This window comes from Spermophilus citellus (genome assembly GCF_964194105.1).
Source record: "Spermophilus citellus genome assembly, chromosome: 17".
Classification (NCBI taxonomy): domain Eukaryota; kingdom Metazoa; phylum Chordata; class Mammalia; order Rodentia; family Sciuridae; genus Spermophilus; species Spermophilus citellus.
Window position 1 is genome coordinate 32,700,370 of NC_138199.1, and position 10,773 is coordinate 32,711,142.

At 42.5% G+C, this 10,773-nt stretch overlaps 1 protein-coding gene across 1 annotated transcript; it reads right to left on the reverse strand.

Annotated features, from left to right (window-relative positions):
* Positions 1-806: 806 nt before the first annotated feature.
* LOC308636320 (ribonuclease SLFN12-like) lies at positions 807-1,899 on the reverse strand (the record flags this gene model as incomplete). Its single annotated transcript, XM_081271739.1, has 1 exon — positions 807-1,899. One exon carries the CDS (start codon positions 1,897-1,899, stop codon positions 817-819), a length of 1,083 nt encoding a protein of 360 aa, XP_081127865.1. The 3' UTR covers positions 807-816.
* Between the last annotated feature and the right edge of the window lie 8,874 nt (positions 1,900-10,773).

Genomic DNA, 10,773 nt, shown 5'->3' on the forward strand with positions numbered 1-10,773 from the left:
CCTAAAGCTGAACTGCCTTGAGTCTCAGCATACACAACTTAACACTGTTGAGCAATGCCAAAGCTGTCAAAACTTTGGGACTCTTTGGGATTTGTGTACAAAATGTGGGTGCATTTGGCTTTGTTAAGATGGACATGAACCTTTCAGGTGGTTTGGTACTGAACTTGAACTGTTACCCAGAGATTCTTGTGTTAAAGGATTACTTCCCAGAGTAAGTGCTATTGGGAGTTGGTGAAGCCATCTAAAGGTGGGGCCTAGTAGAAGTCTCATAAAGAGCCCCAAGTGCTGTAATCAGAGCTTAACAAGCAATTCAAGTGGGAGTTTAGAAGACCCTTAAAGTGGATTATGATAGCCTGATCCCTCCTCCTCACTCCCTTTGCCCTTGATGGGAATTGTAGAACCCCTGACCAGTCTTTGTCCTCACCTTCACTCCCTGGCCATCACGTGAGCAATTTTCTTCCACCACACATTCCCTGTCATAATGGGCTGTTTCCAAAAGAAATGCAGCCCAAACATTTTGGAACCGCCAAAACTGTGAGCCAAATTATTAGAAGAAAAAAAAAGAGAAACATTTCCATTCCTAAGTTGATTATCTCAGAAATTTGTCATTGTGATGGAAAGCTGACCAAAGCATGGGGCTAGTTGTAATATGTCTCTTCTAAGTGGGCAGAGGAAAACAAGAGGTGGTGAACTCCCGGTGGGATCCACTAGAGACTCTTAAATTGAGCATTGACATTTCAGGACTACTGATCTTGCTCCAGTCACACCTTCCCAACCACCCTGGCCAAATGTATGCTCATTGCTAATCCCCCTTCCTTAACCAGCCTCACCATCCACCATGCACTTGATCCATTCCTCCATGGTAAACCGCATCACGTGGTTCCCTTTCACATGCCAGGAATCAGGCTCCTCAACAAATACGGCACAGCAAAATCTGTCTACATGGAGTGCACAGACATAGCCACGATGTCTTTCTTCATCATGGACTTCAATGAGTTTGCAGGAGTAATTAATCGTCTTCTTCTCTTTACAGAAATGATGGACAGGAAGCTCCCTAATTGTCTTTTCTATCTCAGAAAGATACCAAGGCTGTCCTTCAAAGCCAATTATTTCTTTTGTTTTGCTATGTATACCAAAGAACAAATATCCCCCATCAGTATTTGCAAATGCGGAAACATATTGAGGTACCTCTTCTTTCATGAACTCCAACACATCTTCTCTTTTACTTTTTTCTTTTTCTCCAAACTCATTTCTATCTGGGACTAATTTAGTAGCAACAAATGTTGATTCAGAAAAGTTGACTTTACTTCTGTATGTAAGTTTTGTCTTGCTAAAAACCTCTGAAGGTGAGTCCACCACACTACTTTCTTCATGAACATCAGTAGGGACCTTCATTGCATTCGTTTTTGGTGTTGAACATAATCTGGATCCAGTTTTCTTCTCTTGGAGGAAAGCCAGTGCATGGGTACCATCCATGACAATTGTAGATGTTGTATTTTTGCTATACAGATTGGTTCTCAACGTGACAATCTGCTGACCAGTGCTATCCAAGCTCCAGGATTTCACAAAAATAAAAAATGTGTTAGCATTCTGCATGAAGTCAAGGTAAGTTAAAACATGAGGCAGCATACCACTGAAAGATATTTCCAAATCTTCTCCTATTCCGTCTTCATTATACTTATACTCTGTATTCTCGATTTCAGCCTTGATAACTCCTCCTCCAGAATTCAGCAAAGCACACATGGCTCGTGAGACAGCCTCTTTCTGCATTTTCCTCCTTTGTTTGTTCTTCATACTGTTCCTATTCTTCTCTCCAAGAGTGACTTTTCCTACATCTAAAACCAGCTCATTATAATCAGTTTCAAAATCAATTCTGATGTTTACGTCCACAGTGGCCATTTGGTTGCCAAGCTGAAATTCTTTCCTGTAAAACCGACAGAGCCATTAGAATGGGACCCAGGCAGGAGTAAGCAAATTCTGAATTCTGAGGGAAACAGAGTGAAACCCTTTGTAGAAGTCGCCCTGGACTGGGAAGTACACAGCTAGAAAGTGACATGTTTGGGGGCAGATTATCACAAAAGACCCACAACTTACACTCTTACTAGTATTTTGATTTTGCTGCCTTAGATTTCCATCATGCTCTTCTAATTCCTTAAATCTTCCCTTACTCTGTGCTTATATCATTCTTTCTGATCATTCATTTTGTATAGATTGTGTTTTCTCTTCTTTCCTTAATCAACCCCAGAAGGGAATCTACATTTTTGACCTTGTCCTTGAGTCAAGTTTTAATTATACAATTGTATCAAATTTCCATCGTGATTTTAACGATTTCAACTTTTACAGCGTTTACCTTCCTTATCTCCTTTCGTAGGGAGTTTTGGGGTTTGTTTGCGTGTTTGTTTTGGTACCAGGGATAGAACCCAGGAGTGCTCAACCCCTGAACCACATGCCCAGCCTTTTTCATATTTTATTTACAGACAGGGTCTCACTGAGTTGCTTAGGTCCTCAGTAAGTTGCTGAGGCTGGCTTTGAACCTTGATCCTTCCTGCCTCAGCCTCCTGAGCCACTGGGAGACAGGTATGTGCCACCACACCAGACTATTGTAGCAAGTCCTTTGGGAAAATTGTCACTTGGAATTCTAGGGGCAATCAGCAATATGACATGTTCGTTATTTTTTTCTTCCCGTTAACAATAATAAATGTGATTCATAATATTTGGCCCTTGCTCTTAAGCAAAGTGGGCCATGTCACTGTGTCCTTTTCCTATTAGAAAACCACAGTATCTTCAATGAGGGAAAATCCTTACACTCAACCCGTCTGCATTATGGTCGGATTGTTTGTGTCCCCTCAACGTTAATATGTTGAAAACTTTACCCCCAAGATGATTAGGCCTTTGGGAGGTGGAGTCATGAAGACACAGCCCTTGACCATAGGATTCGTGTTTTTACAAAAGAACCCTAGAAAGCTGGCTCAGCCCTTCTGTGATGGGAAGACAGAGAGAAGCTGGGAATCACCCTGGGAGAAGAGGCCTCACCAGAACCCAACCATGCTGGCACCTTGCTCTTGGCCTTGCCAGCCTCCAGGACGGAGAGAGAAATACATTTCAGCAATTTATGAGCCGCCCAGCTCCCAATCAATGGTGATTTGTTACAGCATCCTGCATGTCCTAAGGCAGTCTGCCTTAGTCTGGGTACTTCTAATCCATTAGCTTGTGCCTTTGAGGCCACTGGGATTACTGCTTGGCTTTAGGTTGAAAACTAAAAGATCTTTGGGTTCATCAATAGGTATAGAGACAGTTGATAGAGAAGTCCATCCCAGGCAGTCATCACTACCCAGAAAATGTTATCAGGAGTCATCATCTTCCTGGCCACTGCTGGATCAGTAGTAGGCACAAGTGCAAGATATTCCTCTTGTCTCTATGATTTCCTCATCTTGTGACCCAGACCCCAGAACATCTGATAATCCTACGCGAATGATGAGCTCTCCATACAGAAAAGAGAGTCATAAATCCATGTAACAACAGTTGACAGGGACCAGACAAGCCTTTCAATACATGCCACCCCTCTACAGCATCAGAGTGATCACCATTCAACCTAGAATAGGGGGCTCTGTGCTTTGGCCCAGGTGTGCTGTGTGACACTAATGCCTTCCTCCCACAGACCTCCCGTGTTCTTCCTTCTCCCCTTGGAATTTGCACTGCACTGAAATGTGCAGAGAATGGTTTTCAAACTACAGGAAATCTGTATTTTGAAAGTCACTTAAGATACCAGAAGGAAAGGCTCTGGGGCTTGCTTCGTGGTGTGGACACTGACCCTTGGAAGGTTCTGAGCACTCTCCATGCTCTGGAATGCCCACCTGGAAATTTCCCAGGCCCCTTCCATGGCCTGAGGTAAACCAGGACTAGCAGTGTCCTCCTGGGAAGCTGCCCAAACCTAGAGAAGATGGCCCATGTCCCATTTCTCTCATTTGGGATACACCACAACCTTCCATCCAAGGAACCCTGGGCCTATTGGATTGTCTGGGACCCTGTGGCTGGCTGTGGATCCCAGGAGAACACCCCACAGGACTATTTCTTTCACAGGATCAAGCCAGGTTGCACTTCCAGGACAGTGACAATAGGCTCTTAATCATTGACTCCAGTTATTTACGTTGACAAGGGAGCCCAAACACGTTTGCTGGTAGAATTCACCACTGAAGCCTTCTGATTCGAGGGTTTCGTTTTGGGGGATTGTTAGCTTGTTTTCATTAATTCAGTCTCCCTACTAGGTATTGACCTGTTTAGATTTTCTATTTCTTCCTGATTCAGTGTACGTAGGTTGTGTTTCTAAGATTTTCTCCATTCCATCTCTATTTTCTAATTTGATGACATACTCTTGCTCATAGTTCTCACTGATAATCTGTTATTTCTGAGAAAATCACTAGTAAATTTGTTTCTTTCCTTTCTGATTTTAGTACTTTCATTTTCTTTTTCCTTCATATCAATCTAACTAAAAATTTGCTGGATTTTGTAAAAAAAAAACTTTCATTTATTGTTTTCTACTTTCTACTGCATTATTTCACTTATTTCTGCTCTAATATTTATAATTTCCCATCTTCTGCTGACTTGTGATTAGTTCTTTCTTTTTTTCTTCCCTGTGTCTCTGAGGTCTAGTGTCAGGCTGTTGACTTGAGATCTTTCTTCACTTTCACTGTAGGTGTTTACACTATTCAAAGCCTCCCTGTAGAACTACTCTTACTAGATCTCTAAATTTTGGTATATTGTGTTTCGTTTTCATTTATCTCAAGATATTTACTAATTTATCTTGTGATTTCTCATTTCTCGTTTTGTCATTTCAGGAGTGTGCTATTTAATTTCTGTATATTTGTGATTTTTCCAGCTTTTTGCTTCTATTGGTTGCTCTCCCCTACCCCAAGAAGGTAGTGGAGATGGGAATAGGAAAGCAATAAAAGGAATTAGACTAATTTTCCTATGTTCATATATGCATATGCCACCAGTGAACTCCACCTCATGTACAACCACAAGAACAGGATCCTAATTAGAGTAAGTTATACTCATGTCTCCATAATATGTCAAAATATAATCTACTGTCATGTATATCTAAAGGACAAATATTTTAAAAGTTATTATATTTTAAAAATTCTTGCATTTAATTTCAGAGATCTTTTCCCCTTTCCGATTTCTACTCAAATTGGCTCCTGAACCCTTCTTATAAAGGTTTCAACTCAATTATTGCATTTTTTAGCTCTATTTCTTCTTTGGGTTTCTTTTCATAATTTCTAACATTGTTGACATGGTCATTTTCCTTATATGTTTTTTCCTGAATTCCTTTAGTTCTTAATATACATTTCCTTTAGCTCTCTGGACAAATTTAAGACAGTTGTGGGATTTTGTTTGTATCTTTTTTCAACAGATGTCTAAAATTTATGTGTATATAATGTAGGAAAGGTTGTTTTACAATATGTGTATGTTGTGGGATGATTCAATTAAGGTAATTAACATATTGTTTATTTTACTGATGTACCTTTTTGTGGTGAGAACACTTAAAACCTACTCTCTGAGTAATTTTTCAAGAACACAATATGCTGCTATGACATGGAGTCGCTGTTGTACGTGAAGACATGGGGGAAAACACAATAATAATTCTATTGAACTATGGAGAATGCTCAGCATGGCAGGAATACACAGCTTTCTCTGCTTTTCTGAATAAAGATGTCATATTAAAACAATTACTGTTTGAAATTTCAACTGAAACGATTGTGCTTACCTAGCTTCTTGGTGATTCATCTCTACCAGGAGTCAAGAGTTCTCCTGTAGCCTCAGTTCTCTGGGACCTGTCAGAGTTTTAAGTACCTGTTGGCCCTTTTTATGTCTTCATTTGAGAAATGTCTATTATGTTCATTTTATAACGAGGTTATTTGATGTCTCGCAATGTGTTGAGTTCTTTATATATTTTGGATAGTAGGCCCTTACAGGAGTGTGGCTGCCAAGTACATCCTCCCACCCTGTAGGTTATCTCAATCTTTTGATTGTTTCCTTTCCTGTAGAGAAACATTTCAATTTGATGTAGTCCCATTCGTCTAGCTTAGGTTTTGTTATCTGCACTTTGGGGAACATATTTTTTAAAAAAATATTGCCCAAACTAATGTCACAGAGCTTTTCTCCTTTGTTTTCATGTGCAAGTTTTCAGTTTCTGGTCTCGCACAAGTTTTTCATCTATTTTGAGTTGATTTATGTCTCTGGTGCAAGAAAAAGGGTCTTATTTTACTCTTATCCATAGGTATATAAAGACACTTGTTTGATCCTTTTTTATAATCTCTATCTCCTGATAAAGATGTTTAACTTCTTCTTTTATCTGTTTATGTAATTCATTCTCAATGAGTTCTTTCGCTGCTTGAATTTGCTGTCTTGTATCCTCTTTAAGGTTCCATTCCATCTGTCTAAGGTGTTCCTTCAGTTCTTTATATGACTATTTTTCTGATGACTCTAGGTCCTCCTGAATATTTAGGCTATCCTGCATTGTTTGTACTCCTTTTCTTCCTTGCTTTTTGAAGCTGCTCATGTTACTTCTTGTTCTGTTTGACTGCTGAGTTACTGTTTACTCCTATAAATTTATTTGATGCTTGGGAGGAAAGGTATTAGAAGGGAAGGGAAGAAGTCACGGTAGCCGCAGGTTTCAAAGAAGTTATCTCCTCCGCTGCAGTCTCGGTTTTATGTGTTTCATCCACTTAAAAACCCCACCTCCCTGTGCCCACTTGGGGATTGGCTATCAGCTAGATGATAACCTTCCCCACATCATTTAAGTTGAAATCTTCACCAAGTGGCAGGACAAGTTTGTGGCTGGGCACAGTGCAATTCCCCTCTGCTGGCCCAGGAGCAGAGCCCAGGTCAGGTGTGCATCCAGTGGGAGCAAAGTGCTGCACTCACCCCCACCATGACACCATGACAGAAAACTGAGGTAAAAAAAAAAAAAACAAAAAACAAGAAAAACAGATGACGCCGTCTGATGCATAGTGAGTAAAAAAGAATGAATGAACTGAGCCTCAGAGAGCTGCGAGACACTCTCCAGCATTCCTGCATGGGACGGAGCCAGTGGGAGAGGAGAGGAAGGGCAGAAAGAAGAGGTGGAACAGCAAGAGCCCCAAACTATCCAGATTAAAAAAATAATAATCAAAATGTGAGAAGTTCAATGAACTCCAAATTGCATTAACTCATCATCATAAATTGACATAACAAAGAGAGAATCATGAGAGCAGCAGAAGGGAAATACCATGTACAAAGACCCTTGATAAGATTAACACTAGTATGACCCTAATTTTAAAAAATGCCAATGATGTGGGGAAATTGGAACCTTCATACATTGTTTATATAAATATAAGGAAGAATATAGTTTGCCAGTTCCTCTAAGAGTTAAGATTCACACTCTGTCCCAGTGAATCATATAATGAGGGAAATAAAAGTCCTATGTTCTCATGTACACAAGTGTTCCTGGTAGCCCCGTTCCTAACAGCCAACAAGTGGAAATAACCCATTTGTCCAGCAACTGATGAATGGAAAAATAACCCAGTGGATATTATTACCCATAAAAAGGTCCTGAAGTACTGACACATGTTGCAACGTGGATGGACTGTGATTACGTTTTGCTTACTGAAAGAAGCCAGATCCCCAAAGCTATGGATTATGTCAATCAATTTACATGAAATGTCTAGAATAAGAAAATCAATAAAGAAAAACTAGAGTTTGTTAGGACCAGGACAGGTGACATAATGTTGACAGATAAATAAAGTTTCTTTTCACTGCTGTGCATAGTGGTGCACACCTGTAATCCCAGTGCTCAGGAAGCTGATGCAGGAGGATTGCAACTTCAGAGCCAGCCTCAGCAATTTAGTAATGCCCTGAGTGTGGGAGGTGGTCTCAGTGGAATGACTGGCATTCTCCTTCCGGTGATGGGAAGAGGCTCTGTCTGTCACTTATAGTGACCTCGGGTATTGCCCAGATCCTACAAGTAGCAGAATGTGTCTTAAGGTGTAGGAGTGTCTTCCTGCAGCCCCAGGGATCAAATTACTCTTACCTGTTCTTTTGTGGTATTACCTCTTTGCCCTGTTTGGGATAGAATGTTGCATGGATATGCCCTTTGTGTGTCCCCTTCTCTTACTCTGACTTTGGGTGTAGCCTTCCTAGATGTCAGTCAACTTTCTTAAAGTCAAAGGAGCCGTCACAGGACCCCCAAAGAAGAAGTATCTCTGTCTCTTATGTGGTTATTTCATGCAGCTCAGTTCACCTGGAGTGACCCTGAGTGTTTTTGTGGTGAGGAAAGTGACACCTGAGCAAGACCCTGTCTCAGAATAAAAAGAGGCTGGGTATGTGGCTCAGTGGTTAAGTGTCCCTTCGTTCAAACTCTGGAAACAAACATGCAAAAAAAATAAATAAAGACTGTTCTCAGGTTGATGATGCCGTTGCATCCAGATAAAGCCAATACTAATGACAGCTCGAATCTCCCAAGAGTGAACGGGCTAAGGGGATCTCTAGGTCAGTAAGGTGTCTGTGTTGGGTTGAACTGGTCAGAGGTGAACACTTCTTACACTGTGGAATCAGGAAGAGGTGCCGCAGTCTGGCTGCAGCAAAATAACCAGGGGGTGACGAACAACTTGTGTATATTGATACAGCAGGAGTGGGAGCCATTTATTGTAGGACAGGAGAGGTATACATACATTCCACACAGCTTATCTTAATTAACATAAACTAGATACAGCAGTCAACCAATAAGGAATCTCCACACTTAATGGCTCCATGGCGTTACTTCACAAACCACTTCCTCTGGCAAAATGCCAGGCGCCATCCAGACTTGTTTACAGACTCTAACATTTCCCCTTTTTGTTTAATTTAAATAACAACCATAGTGGTTTTTACACAAACACCATAAATAACCTGCTACAGAATCAGTTTTCCTATGAGCCAAGCACTCATCAAAAATTGATGAGTTAACATCAGATTATTTATTTTGCTTACACAAAATAAGGACAAGGGAACTTCACTATTTCGCCAGTTGAGAATGGCTGTTTTCCCTACAAACCAGATTTCTCTTGGAGGACCAGATGTGTCAGCTTGGTTTGATTGACTCCATGTTGTTTTTTTTTCCCCCTGGAATATTGTCTCTGTTGAAAAACTGGCTTCACAAAGAAGGTGGCAGGAGGAAAATTTCAGAATCCAAAACTTAAAAATAAGTCTTGGGCAGTGTAGTGTTATTTTCTGTCTCTGGGAGGGATCATCCAGTGTCTGAGGCCTGGGGATAGAGGCAAAGTCCCCAGCTTCCCATACAGGAGATGTCACTCTCAGTAGCGCTTAGTGTCCTGATCTTTGCTCGCCCAGGATGACAGTGGGTAAGGAGCAGCAGGTCACAGGGGGCCCCTGACCCTCTGGGAGACAGAGCTCTTCCTGGGTAGACCCCGGGACTGAGAATCAGGCCCCTCATCACCACCCAATTCCCCTGCCTCCCAGCCTGTATTTTTCTTCCCCAGCAGAAATTCTGGCTCAGGCTCAGCTGAGTGGGTCATGCTCAGTCAGCACCCTGCATTCAGCCAGATGCGCAGCAGCTCTGTGGTCAGTGCAGGACTCCCGCGGCTCCTGACCACAGCCTTCCCCTGTGGCTGTCGGGTTGAAGCTGAGGCAGATGGTTCTGGTCTTCAGTGAAGGCAGCAGTGGTCACTCAGAGTTCAGGCCGTCTCAGGGCTCTCACAGGTCGCGGAGCTGCTCTTTCTGGAGGTTAAGAGAGTCATGGCGGTGACCTCTGCTGGGGGCCTGGTGGTGTGTCTGCTGCTCAGCCTGAATCCAGAGCATGTGAAACTGTCCTTAGAGGGATGCAGTGGAGCCCTGTCCTGGCGCCCAACAGGGTTTTCCTGTTCCATGGCACCTGCAGACAAGCAGGATCAGGAGGTGCTGGCCAGGTTGTCTTGGGGGACGGCGCAGCCTCACATCTGCTGCTGTGCTGTGTTAAATGGTGCGGTGGCCATGGGCCAGTCTAGCAGAGGAATGGGGTTTCCACGACATCTGCCCCTCTGGTGTGGAGGCGTCTGTACCAGCTGCCCACTGTCCCTCCTTCCTGACCTGCGGGTGGGGGGCTCATCTGTGCTCCAGGGGAGAGGACACCCAGGTCGGGGGCCCCCAGCAGCCTCTGAGGACTTGTTCGTTCTTCTCAAGAAAGACTTGAGATGGGGAAAAGGTGTCACTCTCCCATGGAAATTGTCAGGTGTGGCAGCCTGGTGGAAGCCCTGAACGTGGTTGGGAGCAAACCCTCAGCGTTCTGAATCTCATCCTGAATCCCTGTTAATCTCACATAGAAAAAGGTGCTAGGAGATGGCCAGGACAGACGGGGTGAGTGGCAGGGGCAGCTCTGGGTCCTTGCACTCCCCGCCAGTTACATGCGGGTAGTGGGCTCAGGGTGAGCGCTCTGGTTCCCCCTCCCCCCCTCTCTGGGGTTCTAATGCAAAATGTCGATGAATTATGTCTTTTCCAAGGCTTTGACTCAGATTTGTACTTTGATATATGAAAGGGAATATCAAGCTTGTTTGTATGGAAATAAGACTGTATATAAAAATGTGTCTGTGTTGTGTCTGGTGACATACATTTTATGTTTACCCAACGCTGTGCTAAACTTTGTGCTTGGCTTTGAATTATATATATATTTACACCTGACTTTTTTAGATAAAAAGGAAAATTTAAAGGTTAAAAAAAAACACTGGAGAATGTTGATACCAAAATTCAAAGAAAGCAGCCCAA